The sequence below is a fragment of the Arvicola amphibius genome, chromosome 15, assembly GCF_903992535.2.
Source record: "Arvicola amphibius chromosome 15, mArvAmp1.2, whole genome shotgun sequence".
NCBI classification, from domain to species: domain Eukaryota; kingdom Metazoa; phylum Chordata; class Mammalia; order Rodentia; family Cricetidae; genus Arvicola; species Arvicola amphibius.
Genome location: NC_052061.1, coordinates 44,749,451 through 44,770,975, shown reverse-complemented (window position 1 = coordinate 44,770,975; position 21,525 = coordinate 44,749,451). Strand labels below are relative to the sequence as shown.

The window sequence follows — 21,525 nt, the reverse complement described above, 5'->3', positions numbered from 1 at the left end:
GACCTCTTACCATGCAGTAATGGAGGCCAGTTCCAGCTAATCACAATGGTCACAGCCTGCTTGTCTTGGGCATGCTTCTCCCCTAATAGACACACTCTGTGCCATTTGTCCTTTGTTCAACTTACCTTGCCAACATCTCTGGGGAAGGGCTGTCTCTGGTTCTCTGGGATCAAGATGGGAGACACCACAATGGACCTCTTTTGTCTCGGGACAGGAGATGTCCTTGCAAACTTAAATATATCCTAAAAGAGAAAACAAGATGAACTGACTAAGGTCTCCCCCAGATGGGAAGGTATCAGCCCACCCTGGGCTCTTTTCTTTGTTGTGAAGGACACAACTGTCTAGACATTGTCAATTTTATTCTATCAAATATCTTTAGAACGACCAAGTGCGTGGTTAGAATCACACAAAAGTTGACACCATGATTCACAATGACAATTATTAAGCCAGTTAATTCCAACTTCTGAATTATCTACCTAAGTGTCACATTGGATTTGTACACCCTTCGTGCTGTATAGACTGGTCTTAATCTGCCAACCAGGTAGGAGTCATCTGGTCGGCAACCAGTTTCCAGCCATAAGCATGGCTCCCCGCGTGGCCAGCTAGAGGGTTAGGGGTGAAGAACAGTGGGTGACATTTTCACATTCGCTTCCAGGCCTCATGAAGATGCGGGTGATGTCTGCGCACTCCATGATCAGGAGTGCCTTTGGGGATGCATTTCTCAAGAAAGTGTCCCTGTTTCACTTACTGCAGGCACTGTCACGAGTTCCACATCTAAAAAATAATCACTGTAATTAATTCTTGGAGAATTTCTACTATGTATTTTGATCATGTTCACCCCCAACTCCTCCCCTCAACTCCTCCCAGATCTTCCTTCACCTCCCGAGTCCCCAACTTCGTGTCTTTCTTTTTTTAAAATGCAATAACCCATTGACTCCAATTTGAGGGGTCACACCGTTTTAATTCAAGAGCTGTAGTCTACAAAGGAAATTTAATCATTATTTTACATCAAGGGCTAATGTCACATTACATAAAAAGAAGGAAATATAAAAATAAACATACAGAGACCCACAACATTATTAAGTTTAAACTAGAAACTGTGCCTGCCTACAGAGATGTAAGAGAGGGGAGAAGGGAGTTAGAGGGGGGTAGCACAACCTTGATCTAATTAGAGGGCTGGAAAAAAATGAGTTGAAAACAGAGCACCACTTTTAATATGTAAATAAATCTTATCAAATACCACATACTAATTAAAATGATCTTCTGCATCATCAGGAGCGAACACCTCAGACTTCAATGCCATAGTGAGTTCCCATCAAGACGATGTGGTACATAAAAGCTTCATGGCATCACTAGCCCCTGGTCCATAACAGTGTGTGTGTGTGTGTGTGTGTGTGTGTGTGTTCATGTATATGTGTGTGTATGTGTCTGTGTGTATGTATATGTATGCATATGTATGTGTGTATGTGTGTTTATGTGTGTGCATGTGAACCTGCATTTTATAGTTTTAAGAGAAAACATACATAGGAAAGTCAAACAAGACAAAAACCAGCTAAAGCTTTTGAGCACCTCCACAAACATTCACACTCTCGATTTTTCTTGGGATATCGACTAACAGTCTTGGGAAAGCCATCGGGCAATATTTGGTTATCAAGAGCCTTGCAAATATCCACAACCCCTCCCTCTATGATTCCATTCTCGGAATACACCTGGGTGCTAAGCGCAAAGGAAGAAGAAAACTACGCAGAAGAACACTTACTGAGACAGGACACGTGAAAGGCAAAAATAAAAAACCAGACCAATGTTGAGAAGCAAGGATAAGATTAAGCACTAGCTTAGTGTGGGGAGAGCACACCCCAAGCCCTTCCACAGAATGCTAGAGTAGCAATACAGCGAGTGTGTATTGGCCAACATGGAGGCTCTTAATGTGTGCCGGCCTTTACATTTACAAAACCCTCCCAATAATTTCGTATCTCTCTTTGGCCAATGGAGAAAAAGTTTGGACAGACTATGTAGGAATTATCCCCAACTACATTTGCCTAACTAGCAGAGATAACAAATATCACCAACTATATTTCTAGAGAACACCCTGTTGTGTCCATTCTAGATTACATGACTGTGTCATAGAAGAAGAACATAAAAATATAAACTAAGGAGTCTACATAAAACATGATTGGTTTACCAAAACGGTGTTTCTAAGCTGAGAAAAACAAAACTAGATCAGGCCACTTCACAGACCAGAATAATTGTTGCAAACCTATCAAAACCTTTTTCTTGGTCATATGTTAGTTTTCCAAGATCCCAAGAGAAGATATGAGCTGTTATTTAATGGGGCATATATTCAGTTCTGTACAATGGAAGGCATCCTGGAATCGGAGCAGGCAGCAGTATGAATGCCTTTCATACCATTGCCCCGTGTACTGGGAACTGTGTGACGGATGCTATGTGGACCTAGGTCCTGTGGAAGAGCAAACAGCGCTCTTAACCTCTGAGCCATTTCTCCAGCCCCGCTCACAAAATTGGTTCAGTTGGAAAAGCATTTCCCTCGCGTGCACAGAGAGACCTCAATTTGATCTCCAGGCCACACTTTAAAATAAGGCTGGAGCAAGAGCCGCGCACTTGGAATCTCGTCACTGGGGAGTGGAGACAGGAGGATCACTGAGAATCACTGGCTGGGAGATTCTGTCTCAGAGGAGCTGGACACCGTTCAGGGTGATGACACTCAAGGTTATTCTGTGGCCTTCACATGCATATGCACACACGTGTGCACTTGTGTAACATGCATACACAACACACACACACAAATGTATGCATGAGAATGACGGCTGGTCTCTAGGATGACAATAGTTTCCGCAGGCAGGCAAAGATAGAACACTGGATTTTCTCTCTCTCTCTCTCTCTCTCTCCCCCTCACCTCCCTCCCCTGTGATATGTGTGTGTGTGGGTGTGTGTGTGTGTGTGTGTGTGTGCTTATGAATGACAGTAGAAGGAACTTAGCAAAGAGGCCAAAGATTCTGCTGCTTTACTGGAGGACAACAGAAAAATGGAACACATGTAAAATATGGGACACATGCAAATCTCATTTACAGTTAAGAAAACCAACAACTTCAAGAGCCGCACATGAGTGAATGCGTAGGACAGCCCTGTGTGGAGATTTAAGGCGCCATGCATATGTAAGGGCTGGGTGATTCAGAGCTGTAATAGAGCCACAGAGACCTCCGTTCATTACGACAGCGTGTGTGTAAATGTGTCCAAAGTCATGACAAAGCACCCTGTGTCCTCAGCAACAAACTTTCCATTGTTTGTGATGAAGGGCTCACTTGTGTCGGCAAGCCTGCTGGGGGCGATGCCATTGTTCTGGGTGTTCCCCCAGCCCTGTGCCCGCTCCTGCTAGCCCGTGCTTCCCAGCACACCAGCCATTAGGGATGCAGTACCAGTCCACCTCTCACCTCTCCCAGCTCCCCGGATGCAGGGGGGGGGTAGGCATAGAAGTGCCAGCCCAGTTGTAAAAAGCCAGAGCAAAGACACGGGACTCGGAGGGTCAGCGTGCATGTAAGAGTTGGTTCACGCGCCTGTGTGCCGACTCTGAGGGTACCTTAGAGGCAGCCGGAGAGAGACACCTCGCAAGGCAGCCTTCTTCCCATTCCTAAACACCTTGGCCTTTATTTCACCTTCCAGGGGCCACTGCTCTGCCTCTGCCTTTGTCAGTTATGAGCAAAGAACCTCAGTGCTTTTGGGCACAAATGCCTGTGATGGGATCGGTGCGAATAGGTCTGTCCGGGTTCTCTGAAGCCAGGTGCCTCTATCATCCCTTGCTTGCTAGGAAATCGTCTTGTCATAAGTGGACATAGAATTTTCTTTCAGGGTAGAGTCAAATGATGGTGGCTGGTGGGGTCCTGGGATGGCACAAAGCCATGCAACCACTGGAGACTGAGGTACCACCATTGTCAAGGGCTGTTGGCACCCAACAGGAACCTCCACGTGTGTGTGCTTTCTAGAAACAATAGCTAGCGATGTCACAAACAACATTTCCAGTAAGGAAAGCCATTGATAAGCTACTTTGGTCACATAACTGTCACCCTGAAACTGGTGGCAGGGGAGTGTCAGGGATGGATATGGGGTGGGAGAATCATGGCCAAAGAGCATCACACACTCACGTGATGATATCCTTATGAAATCTAGTACTGCACAGAATGAATAGGTCACCATTTAAGCAAGAGAACAGAAACTGAGAATTTCCAGTGACTTTAGACGGATCAATATCTTGCTGAAATCATTTAAATATTTGTTTGGTGACCTGCCCAGAAGTGACTGTTGTGGAAATGACACATTTTCCCACACTTTAGCCAGATGGACACGTGAGCTATTGCTCTGGGTGACATCATCAGGTGGTGAGAGTTGGTGGGAGCTGGGAGACCCCAGTGAGATCCTTTTCCTGAGAGACCTGTTCGAGAACCCTTCCTGGTGGCCACATTGGCGTCATTAGTCTTGGCCGGGCATTCTTAGATCATTACTTGGGAAATTAATCATTTATCTATTTTTAGATGGTATTCATTACAGAAGGAAAGATATACTTCAGTTCCCCATGTTCCTTTCGTTTTCGTGTAATAAATTCATCTACTGCAATATTAAGAAGTAAGTGAATGTATGAGTAAACACTCTCATATATGGCGGAATAACCAAGCATCCAAACATGGAGCGCTGATGAGGTACATTTCCAGGATCCTGGCACCGTGATGTTGGACTTTGGTGTATACATTTAGGATGGAAAGAAAGCTGCAGTGACCAAAATAATCAATGATGCAAAGAAGTTACATGTTTCTCGGTGGGTGTTTGGGATTTGAGTGGTGACTCTAGAAGCTTCTACTCAGAAAAAAATCTTTGAAAAACACTACCTGCCCATGACTAATATTGTATAAGCACAGGCGTGACCGAGGATGAAGTCCCCAGCACCACAGAGGCAGGGAAGGCCCAGGAGGTGTGGTTCTTGATACTGTTGCTGACCTCAGCAGGTGCGGTCCCTCCTGGACCCTGACCTCGTCCTCATGACCAACTCCATCTATGCTTCTGCTCTCCACTCTTGCCTCGAACATCAGTTCAAGATTCTTTCTCCAGAAAAAGGGACGCAAGGAAGGGGCCTGGGGCTGAACAAAAGAAGGCAGGGGGACAGAAGGAAACGGCAGGCCAGCATTGGTGGGGGAGGGAAAGCAGAGAGAGCGGGCAGCCTGAGATGGTTTGAAGAGGATGGGGAAAGGGATGCCAGGCCTGTCCAGCACAGCAGCAGCTCCCCAGTCACCAGGAGAATCCTCTGCAAGACCTGCGCGGGGGTGTGAAGCCTGAAGTTCACCCCCGCTCAAACAGTCTCTGTTCCCTGACGCTCATCACACCAAGCCCAGCGCCATGTTCGAAAAGTTGGCCTTACAACTCAAAATGCAAGAACCACAGCAACAGGCCCTAGATGTTTCTAAACAGCCGACTTCCTCACATCCGAGCTGCTGGTTGAAAAATAATCCAAAGGCTCCGGCTTCGGATAAAAATTTGCCAAACAACACATCCAGGACACAATTGCCTCTGAAATATTTCATGAAGCAGGAAAATAACAACCCAATCAAGCCCGGCTCGTTCCACTGGAGGTGAAAAATGTTTTAAGCATATTTAGATTCTTTAGTCAGAAGTCCATTGAACCACGTGCAGCAGTGATGAGCATATAATGGAAAGAATTTTCCTCAATCTACTCTGGCATTGATGAAATATTCATGCTAAATAGCTACTCCTGAGCACCTGGAGGGATCCGCTAGTGCTTTACAAATGGGCTTGTTTTCCTAATACACACAGAGCCCCTTGCCTCGACAGCTGAATTAATCCGAGCCTGTGTTCTAGGTGCAAGAAGGTAAACTCCAGGAAGGCAGCTTTCCACATCTGCCAGAGTTCAGAGCAGGGAAACACCTTGAAACGACAGCCCTCTCATAAGGCCCTGTCACCCGACTTCTATGACCGGCAGCGGCCCAAGGAGGAAGGCTTTATTTGGTTCATGGGTTCAGGTTCTAATCTCTCAACGAGGGGAAGTCAAGGCCGGAATTCAAGCAGTTAGTCATATCACATCCACGGTCAAGAGCAGAGACAATGCTCAGCTGGTTTCCGTCCCTCTATGCAGCCCAGCTGGTAAAACAGAGCCGCCACCCTCAGTTAAACACCAAGACCTCTATAGAGTCAAGTCTCTGCCAACCCTAGAATGGCTCCCTTAATTAAGATATATAATTCCTTGTTCCCATATCCACCCTTCCTATATCCCAACCATCCTATTCCCCCAAGCTCTTCCCATCCTCCACTTCACACTTTTCTCTCCCCATCCCCCCATCCCCCATCCCACCCCAAGCCCAAGGACAAAGGCGATGAGCATGAACTCTACAGCATGGGCGGGCTCACTGTGAGCCTTGTCAGTTTGGTTGCTCACCTTCCTGGACTTAGGGGGAGATGGGAGGACCTTGGACTTAACATAGTGAAGGGAACCCTGATGGCTCTTTGGCTTGGAGAGGAGCAGAGTGGGGGTATGAGTGGAAGGGAGGGGAGGGAAGGGGGAGGAGGAGGGGAGGAGATGGAAATTTTTAATAAAAAAAAAATGAGAAAAAAAACACCAAGACCACCTTCCCATGGATAATTGTACAGGCACACCCATAGGCCCACTGATCTGGCCAATCCCCCCCCTTCCCATGGAGACTTCCTTCTCTGGCCATCCTACTTTGTGACAAGTTGACATTTCAGCCCGACCATCACACCCACCCCTAGGAGAAGGATCCACCGAAATGCAAGTGCACATCTACAGAGTGTTGGCCATGGGTTCTCTCCATAATGGTGACACGGAGCTATCTGCTGGACCCTCAGGCTTTCTACATCCTCAACAGAATGGGGTCTGCTCTAGCTCAGCCACCCACACTCCCTTCCTGTGTCCCCAGTTGCGGTTAGAGAACAGTTTGGGGATGCCTTCTAATCGCTTCCAGCCAGGGCAGACATTTTCTTTCTTGCTCTCCAATATCGCGTGGCAAGCCTGCATCATCCCGTCCTATTTCTAAAGCTCGGGGTGACTTTGGGGAAGAGGCAGTCCCACCTCTCACTTATCGCCTGATGCTCTTGTCACTGGAATGGAAAGGACGTCAGCTCTCTTCTCTCTGGCCACCCAGTCACCTCATTAGCTGGCAGGAGACCACACTGGCGACCACTGTGGAGAGCGCTGCTAGTCAGCAGTGAAGCATGACGTCACAGGTGCTAGCTCAAGGGGACATTTAGATAATAGTGACAGAGCTGGGCTATTCTGAAATAGTAACGATGGAGCTGGGCTATTATGGAGTGGATTCAGAGGCAGTGTACAGCTTTATCAACGGTGCAATGGTACTGTCCTCTCCGCTTCTCCAGAGCAGCATGTCTCTTTCTCAGACATAAGAATATATTTTAAAAGCATTTTTATTCACTTGTGTGTGCACATGTACCATACCTACATGTGGAGGCCAGGGGCCAATCGCCACAGTTCCCACTCTACTGTGGAGGTTCTAGGGTTCAAATTCAGCCTTGGAGGAAAGTGTCTTGACCACTGAGCCGTCTTCCCTGCCTGCCCACAAGGAACTCACTGAATGACCCACTCTCTGGATTTAGTCTGTTTTCAAATTCCTTGTTCTCTCATCTTTTCTCTATTTGTCAGTCAGTTTGGGGGTCTTCTTCTTGATGCTAATGACTGCAACCTCTAAAATGAGAAAGCTTTTGCCCAGGCCTGGCAGGATGACTCAGCAGTTAAGAAGACTAGCTGTTCTTGCAAAAGGCCTGGGTTCAGTCCCTAGCAGTCATATGGCCGTTCACAAGCACCTGTAACTCTAGTTCCAAGGGTTCTGATGCCCTCTTTTGGGTACCCATTACTCATGTGGCATTTGGTACAACACACACACACACACACACACACACACACACACACACAATTTGCCCTACCAGCTGCCAAAGTCAATCGCTCCCTTTACCCAAGCAATTTTTAAAGATTCTCCATGACGGGAGCTCAGAGATATAGTCTCAATATTTAGACTAAACAAACCCCTCTTCTGAGCCCCTGCATTTCCTCTGTGTCACAGTCGTCTTGCCCACACCCCTGGTATAGTTCCCACCACCTCCTCTCTTGGAGACATTTTTAATTAAGACACCAGGGGTGCCGTAGCACACTCTGGCGATAACCTCTTTTATGTAGTTCTCTTCAGCGGAGCCTGGAATCGGCAAAGTGTCTTTTATCTCCCTGTTCCGTCGCCCTCTCCTCCTTTTGTTCTACGTTTCTTGTTGGATCACAGGTCCTCACATTTTAATTCAGCCCCAATCTCTCTTCCACGCGATGCCGTTTACATTAATAATTTCATCTCCACAATGACGGGCACGCTGTCGCCTGTCTTCCCCACGTCATTGATTATTGCATCCTTTGAAGATTCAAAGGTGCGTCAGATCTACCATGAAAAGGGACAAAAAAAAAAAAAAAAATAAGAAGAGAGAAAGAAAAACACATTTGATATTCTCCCACATCTGAGTCTTCTCTGGGCCGGGTGGTTTTGATGTTGAGATGGTAAAAACAATTGCTTAAGGAAGAGGGGGTGCCTGTAATAAATATTCAATCCCTCTGTAATTCGCATTCTTCCCTAAAAGGCAGAAGGGCCCTGCTCCGCTTTGGAAGTCATGGCTGGCAAATGCAGAAACTGTTTGATGACTGAGCTCAGAAAATCTTCTCTGGGACCCAGGGAGCTATGTCTGCATCCCAATTGCTCTTTGAACCTATCTCACAGAAAACAATGGCTCTGTTTCATTTGGCTTCCATTCCCTACTGAGCTCCTGAATGCTCAATAAACCTTTCAGACATCTTGCGATCCAGCGGCTTCCAGGGCAGCAGAGAGAATAATGTTGAGCTTGCTATGCGTTAGGCCTGGGCCTTCCAAACACTTTTCTCTTTTAATCGATACTTACACTGTCTTTGGGACACGCCATTGCACTCCCATGCTCCAGATGAGGAAACTGAGGTTGGGGAATTTTGAACATATAGCCTGGGCACACACTTTGGAGAGCGGAGGAGCTGGGGATTGAACCTGAGACATTTTAATCTGTCATCTGATAGTTATCTGCTCTGCCTCCTGTATCCTGCATAGCTTACTTTCCCTGTGAAAATTTTAATTACTGAAAGGATTTTGCTCCAGATCTCTTCCAGAGAAAGGGTCACGTTATCTGCGATCTGGTTCTTTTTGAGTTTACCGGGTCCTCCATGTTCACTGCTACTATTTGGGTCTTAGCCAGTATCATTTATTATTTTTATTTTATGCATTTAAATGTTTGACCTGCATATACATATGTGCGCTATGTGTGTGCAGTGCTCCAGGAGACCAGAAGAGGGCACTGAATCTCCTGGAACTGGGGTACCAGTCCTTGTGAGCTGCCAAGTAGGCACTGGAAACCCAGCCTGGGTAGTTTACAAAAGCAGTCAGTACTCATAACCACCGAATCATCCCTCCAGCTCAATATCTTTCCCTTTTTTGTTTTCCAGACAGGGTCTCATTCTGTATCCTTGGCTGTCTTTGAAGTCGCTATATAGATCAGCTTCATCTTAAACTTACAGAGGTCTGCTTGCCTCTGCCTCACAGTGCTAGAACTAAAGATATCCATCTCCCGTCTTGGCGCCAACCTAATTTTTGCCTGGAAAACAACATAGTCTTTCTAAGGGAATCTTGGCATGTGCCCTCATCCTTGTATTTTTAATATTCATTCCGCAGCAGCCAGAGTCCTTTAAAAACACAAGCTGGGTGACACCATTCCCTGTGCTTTAGCCTTCAGTGGGATCTGTGAGCACTGGAGAAAACAGATAAGTTTCAACTAGCCTGTGATGTACTAGGCTAGGTATAGCATTTCCCTGTCACCCCAAGCTCCTTGAAATCAGTCTAACTGGAGGCGTCTTGGGGTACATCAGATTCAGCTCTGTCTCAGAGCATTTGCATGGGCTGTTTCCCTCATCTGGAATGCTTTTCCCCAAATATCTACCTTCTTTCCCATTGCTGCTATGGTGGACTATAGCAATAGGAGCTACAATACTACGGATTTCTTGGAAGATGGTTGTGAGCGCTAGATGCACTGGCAGGCTAGAAGCAATTTGTGGGCAGGGGTGGGTTCTTATGAAGGATATAGAAGAGCTTTCTTAGATTCTAAAGGCTGTCTGCACTCCTGGGCTAATAGCCCCATCCTCCACCGTCAAACCTAGCAGGCAGTGTCTTGATCCTTCTTTCTGTCTTCTGTTGTTTCCCATTCTCTCGTTTGAGAAAACTTGTAGTTACCTTGAGCCTCAGAACAATGCTGAATACTTGAAATCTCAATATTTAATCGTGTGTTTGTGTGTGTGCATGCATGTGGGGGTCAGATGACAATCTCAGGTGTTATTTCTCAAAAGCTATGTACTTTTTTGTTATTGTTTGTTTTGTTTTAGGAGAGGGTCACTCACTGGTCCAGGACTCATCAATTTAGTTAGGTTGGATGATGACAGAGCCCAGAGATCTGGGTCTCCATCTTCCCAGCCCTGAGGTTACCAACAGATACCACCTCACTGAGCTTTTTCACATGGGATCTGAGGAGGGAACTCTGGTCCTTGTGCTTGCATGCAAACAATTTACTGACTGGGCTGTCTCCACAGTCCCTTAATCTCATTTCTTTTGCCCTGAAAGACAATATATTTCTAGGATTGAAGTGTGTGGAACTTGGTTGGGTGGTATCATTCTTTTAACTATAGTCATTATTTTTCTCTTTATTTATATCAACACTTAGAGAAATCCTACTCTGTGAGTCCTGGCTGGAATACTCTATTCAGCATTTACTCCTAATCTTCCAGGATCTGTTTTTCTCCTCCACACACACTAACCCACTACACGTAAGCCTTACTTCATTCATTATTCCCCTTCTCCACCAGAATGTAAATCTCACACACGCGAGTCACCAACCACCATCCAGCCCAACGCCTGGCATATAGTAGGTGTTCAATAATGCCTGGATTTGTGGATAATAATAACTTAATTTCCATCCTTTACCATGAGTTGAAATACAAAGGATCTTAATCATATTAGGAGATGAAAAATGAGAAAGAATGTAATCAACTGCGATTCGCTGAGTGCCTATTATGTGGTTTCCATTAGTTAAATGGTGTGTGAAATACAAAATTGCATCTGAGGAGGTGTCAGGCAGCCATTTATTGTGGTGAAGGTTGTGCACGGCACAAAACCCCTGGGGGAGATCGGCAAGGGCTAAAATTCACCCCCTTTTCTGCACTTCTATGTCCATGGGTGCTGGGTTCCTTAGGGGAAATGCCTGTTTTGAGTGACAGGAAGGTGCTGGGGTGTGTACCCTATTTGGCACCATCCAGACATTGGGAGCAGATCCTAAACCATAACTCCAGTTACACACAGCAAAGTTAAGTCACAAAGAGGGAGGACTGAAGGGAGATGTATTTCAGATTGGGCAAGGACTTGAGAGGACTATAGGGCTATCGACTTCAGTGAGGGAGACGAGTCAGGCTCCGTTGCCTCCTGCCAGACAGAAATACCTTGCGCTGCATCCGGCCATCTTGCTTTTCTATCCTGACTTTGGCATGGAGGATGCCATGTGGCATTAGGAAATCTGCAACCCTTCTCTGAACAATGGTTTCCTCTCCTCTGAAACACGTAGTCACCCTGACTATGAGGTAAGTCATCCTTGGGCCTAACACACTAAACACATCAATATCCCTCAACTTTTGATTTCCCTCCCACATTGATTTGTATCCATAGCACCTGTTACTATCCAAGTGCCTCATGTTTTACCTACTGTTATTCCTGCGTCTGTGCCCCTCCTCTGCCGCCTGCCAGTGTGTGAGAGCCATAAGGCAGGGATTTGATTTTCTCATTCACACTTAACACCCTCACCCTGGTGAAACAGAGCAGTCCCAGCACCTGTTTTGAGCTCAAACAACATATGAATCAAACGAATGATGAATTAATGTAGTTGAGAAGGCAAGACGAGCCCGAGTGGAGCAATAACATCTGCAGAGACGCTACACCGTGTTTACTGACTGTTAGCGGAAGCAGAGATGGACGCTGATGGATGGGTCGCTTGGCTGAATGCTAACCCGCTTCTGCAGGACAGCTTGGGCAATGTGGGTGGACAGACGTGAAGCCCTCATCTAGAGGAGCCACAGGTAGATAACAGTGCCACCATGTCACACCTCCTGAGTGCTCCCTTCAGTCTAGGCACTGTGATGGATACTTTACACTCCTACATCAAATATATATACCAAACATACCACAATCTCTAAATAAGAGGCTAGGAAATGGGACAATTAGTCATTACTCTAAAAGCATTCTTTCCACCTTAACACAGACCCTTGGTGACAACGGTGTCCCCTTGCTCTGTCAATAGCTTGCTCTTGTACTTGGTTGCCCCAGTCTGTGAGTCAGGTTTGAGCAGTGGTTGAACAGATAATTATGAACCTGTTGCTTTTGCTCAACTTTGACCTCTCCTAGGGGCTAAAAATATCCCGTGTAATTCTTCAAGCACTCTGTTTCCTGGCTTTAACACATGTAGAGAGGGGCTTATAATACTTCCTGCACCATAGGGTCATTGCACATGCGGAACGCTTGCATATATACAGAGCAGCAAGTGTATAAATAATGCCCACCTTGTCAAGCATGCAAACCTTGTAGTTTCAAGTGCATTTCCATACACGAGTACAACATGTTACATATCTTAAAACTTGGTTTTTACGTTTGTAGTGGGACATCTTAATGTACCTGTGTTAGTGTACACATTCACACCAACAGGTTCACAGAGCACCCTTCAAATGGTAGGTGTTACTTCTCTTTCTGGCTGTAATCTCTAAGTGGGGTTCCTTCAGGACAGCTATCACTGGCTCTAAGAAGAAGCTCCCAGTTTCAATTATACCCTGTAAGTTCAGCTTCTTTGCACTTTTCCTGAAACTCACATCTTGCCTGTTTCCATGTCCTCTTGATAGACCCCCCCAGAACATTTCTAACCTCAATCAGATTGTGTATAGCCAGTAGCAAGAAGGAAATTGCAAGAGCCACTATGGGGAAAAAAAGAAACATCTCCTACAAGGAAACAGAGAAGGATGACAGCAGATGTCTTTCTATGAACAATGCAAGTAAGACGACAGTGGAGAGGCAGACTTCTAAAGGGCCAGCAAAGGAAAAGAACAGTCAGCTCTGAATTCTCAACCCGATGAAAACATCTTCCCGTATTGAAGGTGACATGAAGACTTTTAGACATGTACAGACATGTCCTTGGACTTGGTTTCCATGACAACTCATCACTGTGGTGTCTCCGACCTTTAGGCTCAGAGCTACCTCTCATCTCCTCCATCCCAACGGCATCTGTCCTTGCCTCTCCTGCCTAAACATCTCATCAAGTCACCCAGATAGCTGTCTAGAGCAGCCATTACTTAATACTCCCCCTTCAAAAGTTACCCTTAACACAGCCCAGAGAGGATGCTAAGTGGATCTTCATTACTGGAAGAAATGAATAAGCAACACAATGCTTCTTGGTAACTCGCAGTGAGGCCCATGTCCTCTTAACTGGACACTAAGAGTCTTCTAAAACCTGAGGTCACTCACTCCTTTTCCAATGTCTGCTGGAGTTGCCTGCCGATGATCAAATGCTACTGCATCTTCCTCACTGAGCATTGTTTTTTGCTTGTTTGCTTTTATAGTACTGGGCCTTAAATCCAGGTCCTTGTACATTCAGGGCAAGTAATCAACCCCTGAGCTACACTCCTAGGCAAAGCAAGTTTTCCCTTACCCTATAGCACCCATCTCCTGAGAATTCCTTACCCACACAACTCCACTTCCTTTCGGATGCCCTCTTTGGTTATTATAATTAAGAAAGTTGTGGAAGTCAGGAAGGAAGGTGCTGTGACCCAGGAATCCAGTGGCCATTTGCTGTACAACTCTGTTTACCCTTAGAGACCTGCCCTGTAACTCTGCTGCACTTGTGACAGAGTCCACTGGTCTGTAGACTTTGTATCTACACTGACTCCTGACTTCAGTTTGCAAAATATTATTTAAAAACAACAGAACAATGTCATATAAGGCCATGCACCAATAATCTTGAGCTCTCCTGCTCATTTTAAGAAATGTGTGATGGCTAATTGTGGTTGTCAACTTGATTGGATCTAGAATCAACTAAAAGACAAGCTGCTGGGCATTCCTGCGAGGAATTGTCTGGATCAGGTGTTCAGAAGCATATCAGGGCGGCGGAGACAGAGAGCTTCATGGACTGAGGTACCCAGGGTTCGCAGTCTCTGGCATGAGACAGGCATTGTTTGACGCCCCACACCCTGTGGTGGAAAGTCAATCTAAGAAATCCTGTTTAATATGTAGTCACCCTCACAGCTCCTTCCTCCAGAGAAATGTGAGTAGCATGGCTGAGAAGGGGAAATACCATGGGGCGAGGTTGGCACTATAGCAGATTAAAGGCAGCTGGAGATGTTTGGGTTGCCAAGAATTACATTCTTACCACACAAACTTTGACAGGTCTTGGGTGCCTGCCTGCATGCATCCTTGGTGGTTCAGTTTGACACATATTTCCAGTAAAAATAATATATATATTATATATATTATTTATATAATCCATTATTTATATAATATTTATATTATAATAATTTTTATATATATATATATATATATATCCAAACAAAGAAAAGTCAGTCCCCTGACTTGGTGGTAATATCAGCTTTTTCTGGGCAGCACTGAGTTCCAGCAAGGAAGGGCCATTGCCCAAGTATACAGAGAAACAGTGACAAACAGAGACTAGTATTGATTTGAGCCCATATCAATATAATATTTCTCCAGAGATCCATTCAATCTTGACATTATCAAAGGGCAGAATTAGATTTTTTTTCTTATTTTCAAAGTTTTCCATAAAGTACTCCTAATAAGACTTGGGAAACAGTTTGTCACATCCCCAGTTCTTTTTCTTTTAAGCAAAATTTCAGCGGTGAACAACTTTGATATAGAAATCATCATGTTCAATGCAAGCCAAACAGTTATCTCCATCAAATCTCGGTGTCCATCAAAGTCACGGTGGATCTTGGAAAGCAGCTCCTTGCAAGGTCAAGCACTTGCTGTGCCTGTGTGAGGACTGGGTTTCAGATCTCAGCACTCAGGTAAATGCTGGATGGGCTTGGTAGCCTGCCTGTATGTCTAGTGTTTAAAACAGAGATGGGTGATCCCAAAAGCAAGTTGGTTGGCTTTGACTTCAATGAAGAGACCCTGCCTCAATGAATAACATGGGGTATGATTGAGAGAAATGCCCAACATCAGCCTCAAGCCTTTTAATGTATACACATACAGTTGTGCCCCTACACGTGTGAATGCATATACACATATAAGCAGATCTCTCTCTCTCTCTCTCTCTCTCTCTCTCTCTCTCTCTCTCTCTCTCTCTCACACACACACACACACACACACACACACAGATACATTCAAACAAATAAACAAAATGGTACGTTTGGCCAGTCCTATTTGCATAGGCTTCTCATTGGTCCTCTCAAGCTATCCTGTGGTGTGAGTCCAGAAGCATTAAATCCGAATGGACTCAATCTGTACTGACACATGTCTATACGGCACAGGCTCTCAGAGTGAGAATTTAAATTAGGCTTCAGCAGAGCCTCTCAGCCCTGAAAATTGAAATCGTGAGTCGTAGTTGCAATAAAATACTCATGAACTGCAGCCATAGCCCAGGGATGATTTTTCTATAATTGCTCTTTCATTTCCGTGATCGGTCCTTCAGCTCTGGTGCAGAGAGGACTCTTCCCACCTCAAGGTGAAGTAGTTGCTGGACCACTTCGCCAAGACAAGGGGAATTATCAAAGGAGGCATGCCCCAGTTGCATATCTCTAACCAAGCCTTCTCCTTGAGGTGACATTTGATGCGTCCCTACATGTGGTCTCAGGGAGAAATGTGGATTCATATTATCGCTGTTGCTCATTGGAGGTTGAATTCCTGGGAGTGTCAATTGACTTAGACAAGCTGAACAAGACCCCAGTCTATAGCTCACTTTGTGAATTTTTACGGATGAAGTTCTTGAGCTATGAAGTTCAAGGTGACTGTGTACTTCACTGCATTACAACCTCTCCCCTAGACCTTTCTCTCTTTGCTGCCTTGACTCATGTTCAACCTTTATAAAATAGCTCAGGTACTCTGGTTTCCAGTGACCTCAGAAAGCTCCCTGGTGGGCGACTTCAGTGCCTCCTTTCTCTGTCAAGCCTGTATTGAACCTCTCACCGTGTTTTTTTCCCCAGTCATCACATGTTTCTGTTGCCCTTAAGAGGAGGAACAATCTGGAACTTATGTGGGTCATCCTGCAGGTGATCATCCATACACATGGCAAACAGCTCTATAAAACTTAAATGAATCCCACTCTTTGAAGTCATTGTTCTTGTTCAGTTAACCAGGTTGTGCTTGCCAGTTCAACTAAGCAGTCAATAAACCTGCACTAAGCATCTCCTGTGTGATAAGGTTGGCTAGGTGTTGTGTTCAGGAAGAGAAATAAGGCATGTTTGTATGTTTTCTCTCGGTTATGCCGTTTGGATCTTATATGGATACATACAATCACATATGACATGGAATTACAGTTATAACCATCTAGGGGACTAACAGGTACTAACTAGAAAGGTGAGAAAGAGGAGGGTAGTGGAGAACACAATGGATATTTCCAAAATATATCATATATTTTGCATGAAAATGGTCTTGAATAACATGGTATAATATTACTATTATAAGATTTATTTTTTGTTTCATGTACATGAGTGTCTTGCTTGCATTATGTAAATGTATTGTTTACAGGCCTGCTGCCCATGGAAGCCAGAAGAGGGTACTAGATCCCCTGGAAATGGGGCTCTGAATGGTAGTGAGCAGCTAGGTGGGCACTGGGGACTAAAGCCAGGTCCTCTACAAGAGCATGGAGTGCTCTTAACTGCTGAGCCACCTCCACAGCCTTCAAATTCTAATTTTTTAAAACAGGAACTCAAGATTACAGAAAGCTCATGCAGGATGATGGCCACTGAGTCAGTCTATGAAGAGTTTTAGAACCAACTGGATGAAGAGAGGTCAGCTGTCCTAAGATGTATTTGTGCTCCTTATCATTTAGACTGATTGGTGATCAATGAAAAGATCTTGCTCAGCTTCCCTTGGGGGATATCATCAACTTCATACTGAGAATGGGTTTCTACAATCTGGGGAGTCATTACTAGCATTGAATCTTGCTGCAGTGATCAGGATGCGTGGTGTAACTTTGTGTGTGTGTCTCTGTGTGTGTTGTGTTAAGAAGTAGATGCTGACCACGTAAGATCATGATAATCATACCAGATGATGGCACAATATTTGCCAAGATGCCCCCACCTTTGGTTGATACTTCTGGTCCTAAGATGTTAGCAGCCCAAAGCCATCAACTGAGAGGATTTTGTCTTTCCCAAAGGACCCTTCACCTTCTTCAAAAATACACCCTTTCCTGGACAGTTCACCTCCAGTGATGAATCCACATGAAGGTATACAAGCTTGACTTCTTGACCTGATTCAGAATGACCCTGAGGTCTTCATGTAGGGTCAGTTGATGCAGGTTTTTATTGTATTGTACTTTATTTATTTATTTATTTATTTATTTACTTACTTATTTATTTAGTAACTGCATCTCTGCCCATCTCTTTCCTGAAGAGAGAGCCCTATATCCCTCCTGCTGGAAAACAACAGAAGTGCTTCCGAAGATTGCTACCCAGTTTCCAAAATTCTACTCACTATTAGAGAGATTGTTTCTGGGAAGCCCATCACAGTGTTAGACAAGACCAAACAGAGGTCAGAGTGACCAGATGTCCACAAACAGCACAGACCAGAACCTAGTTCCTAGGAACCTTTGCAGTTAAGTTGGTGTCAGTGGCCAGACAGATTTTTCTTTGTTAGGGTGGTAAGAATTAATTCCTGACGAATAAGAGCCCGAGTCTTTAACTAATAACAGATCCAAATATTCTGACCTTAAAGATAGGGTTTTGGCTTGAATCTGCCCATTCTTAAAGTCCCACAGGGACCTCCATCTCATGAAGCTTTTGTGTTGTCCTCTTGCTTAATTTCCTTTCCCCATGTTTTCCTGTTTCTCCCATGAGACTTCAATTTCTCATCATACAGAATTGCAAGCACTTTTCTCTTGACCATTGATGCTTCTGATAAACATTTTTCCCTTGTCCTGTGTACTCTTCTTGATAATAAACCCCCGCAAAGGCCCTAGGAACAGCAGAAGATTCAAGCTACCACCAAATTTATGAACGAAGTCTTGATGAAAGCAACAGGGTCCTTGGAATTACTCCTCTGTTGCTGGTAATACTGAGATAGACATGGCATTTCCTCAAGACAAACTCAAACGTGTCATGTTGTAGAGTCAACAACCCTGATCATGTAAGAGGATCAGGAGAAGACAGAGGCAGTCAGGGTAGAGAGGAACAGAAGGAGATGTAAGTCTCATATGCTTCAGCCAAGCATGGCTGCTTCCTTGGTAGATGACGGGTCTTGTGGCTCCAAAAGTTTCAAGAGCAAGTGGGTGAATTTAGAGGAAGAGGAGACTGTGGTATTTGCCGCTACCCCCAATCTCCCATTTCCATGCCAACGTAGAAACACCTCCCCACTAGCCCAGTGTATTCGTAGCTGCCGTACAGAGCTTAGGAAAACACCCTCACCTTAATTTTCACAAATGAAATAGGTCTATTAAACTTTGAGGCTTTCACCCACATAGACACCAAGAAATGTTTAAGAAAATTTGGCTCGGGGCTAGAGAGATGGTTTAGCAGTTAAGAGTGCTTATGGCTCTTGCAGAGGATCTGAGTTCTGTTCCTAGCACCAACATCGGGTGTAGCAGGCTTTCTTTGGGGTCACCAACCAGCTCCCAAATCATGACACAGAGACTTATTATTAGTTTTAAATGCTTGACTGTAACTTATGCTTGTCCCACCAGCTCTGGTAATTTAACCTGTTTCCCTTCGTCTACATTTTGCCTTGGGGCTTTTTACCTTTCTTTCATTCTGTATGTCTTACTGGTTCTGATTCTTCCGTGTCCATCTGGGTGGTGGATTCCTGGCTGACTGGACCCAGATATCTTTCTTTTTCTCCCTCATTCTCTCCTCTCTCTCTCTCTCTCTCTCTCTCTCTCTCTCTCTCTCTCTCTCTCTCTCTCTCTCTCTCTCTCTCAATCCTAGATTCCTCCTCCTACTTATTCTCTCTGCCCGCCATCCCTACCCACCTACCCATCCCTCCACTGCCTCACTATTGGCCATTCAGCTTTTTATTAGACCAATCAGATGCCTTAAGCAGGCAAAGCAATGCATCTTTACATCATTAACCAAACGCAGCATAAACAAATGTAACACATCTTTATGTAGCTAAAGTAATATTCCACAACAGGGGATCCAATGCCCTTCTGGCCTCCTCAGGCACACCCATGTACATACATATATACATGTATGCACACACATCCATATATAATTAATAATAACATTTTTATAAGCTAAGCTCAAAGACCTCCAGTCTCATGATGTCTTTGTTCCAGTAGTAAAATGTGCTCTTGCTTTTATGAGTTTGTGACGCCTGCTGTTTCAGGTGATAATAGAAATGTTTAGGAAAGGCTGAATGGCCATACTTTTCCAATAACTTTGGAAGTAAAGAGAATAAAGAACCACACAGGCCGCAAGAGGGAAAAAGTCCACTTTTGAAGTGGCAGAGAAAGAAAAGGAGTCCTGATAAAAGAAAAAGAAAAAATGAGCAAGGAAGACCGACGAGGCCTGCTTAGGGCATCTATTGATTTGAACCATTGTATTATATCAGTACATGCTCAGAAGGAACCAGGAGTGACAAGTTAATGAACTCTAGTTAGAAATTTCCAGACGAAGCGGAGACCGGCATTAGCACCATCCTTGCCCTAATCATCTGAGGTCTCGATCACTGTACAAGAGAGCCCGGATTATCTGCAGTAACAACAACCATCCATCAAACAAGGAGGAGGTAAAGGTGGAGAAAATCAACGTGACGCTAATGGGCAGTGTTTAACAAGGACCCGGATGGACTCGAATTAAAAATCAGGCTGTCTATTGGATAACTGTGTCAGCCTGGGTGAGCCCGCCTTGGGAACATTCTGAGCCTAATTCTTGCTGCTGTCACACAGGAATGAGCCGCAATCCCAATTTTGAGCATAATCCAGATGGAAGAGGACAAGTGTCATATAGATCACTCACACCCTCACGTTTCCTTTCATCTGTAGGGTAACTCCAGGGGGGCAGAACCTAGAGGTTCTTTCAGACTTGAGAGTTCTGATGCCAGCATCATCTGACACCCACAGCTAAGTCTCAAGATCCTGTGGCCTGGCTGAAATTACGTGTGAGTTTATATTTATTGATGCTCACATGTGGTAGGTATATTTATTCCCCAAAGGCTTAAGAAACACTGCTTTACACTACTGCAAAGATCTAGACTCTTTTCTTTCTGATATTACATTTTTAAAAAGTCACATGCAGCCAGGCGGTGGTGGCGCACGCCTTTAATCCCAGCACTCGGGAGGCAGAGGCAGGCGGATCTCTGTGAGTTCGAGACCAGCCTGGTCTACAAGAGCTAGTTCCAGGACAGGCTCTAAAGCTGCAGAGAAACCCTGTCTCGAAAAACCAAAAAAAAAAAAAAAAATAAAAAAAAAATAAAATAAAATAAAAAGTCACGTGCATTTTAAAGTCACAATGCATCTCTGTGTGTGTGTGTGTGTGTGTACACACACGCACACACAAATATATATGAGGATTTATACACCCATGTGCACATGGAAGCCAGAGAAGAACTTCAGGTGTCCCACCTCATCACTCTGTACCTTATTACCTTGAGACAGACTCTGCCACTGAATCTGGACACTCGGCTGGCAGCCAGCAAGTCCAGAGCCTCTTCCGCTGCCATCTCACACAGTGCTGGGGTCACAGGCAGCTTTTTATGTGGCTGCTGAGGATTTACACTCAGACCTTCACTCTTGCCCACCCAGGGCTCTTACCTTCTGAGCCTTCTTCCCAGCCCCGACATCACATTTTAAAATGATTCATGAAACATAAAACTAAATATTTATTAAACACCAATAAGTCCCAGGCACTGAGGTGCAGAATTACAACAGCAGACGAAAACAGACAAAAATATGGGGTTTTTTTAATTGGTTTTATTATTTAAGATCAGCCTGTGTGGCCAGATCTAAATGATATTCTTCAGGGATCATAGGAACTGAAAAGGGTCTGTGCAAGACACCCCTTTGCCTCCACACCTGAACTAAGTGAGCATGGGGATGAGGCTTGACAGATTTAGTTTCAATTGGATACACAATCCAATGGCCCCACGAGCCACTGGCAATGGAACGGAGCTGGATTGACCTGGTGGGCATCAAGTTCACCTAGGAGGTCACTTCTGAGGAGTGCAGGAAACCAAA

General features: G+C 44.9%; 1 protein-coding gene across 1 annotated transcript in view; it reads right to left on the bottom strand.

Annotated features, from left to right (window-relative positions):
- Cdh13 (cadherin 13) overlaps positions 1–21,525 on the bottom strand; it is a 950,975-nt gene that overhangs the window by 502,966 nt on the left and 426,484 nt on the right. Inside the window, exon 4 of the mRNA XM_038312938.1 lies at positions 126–242. Within this exon, the coding sequence (XP_038168866.1) occupies positions 126–242 (117 nt within the window). The remainder of the gene's footprint in view (positions 1–125; positions 243–21,525) is intronic.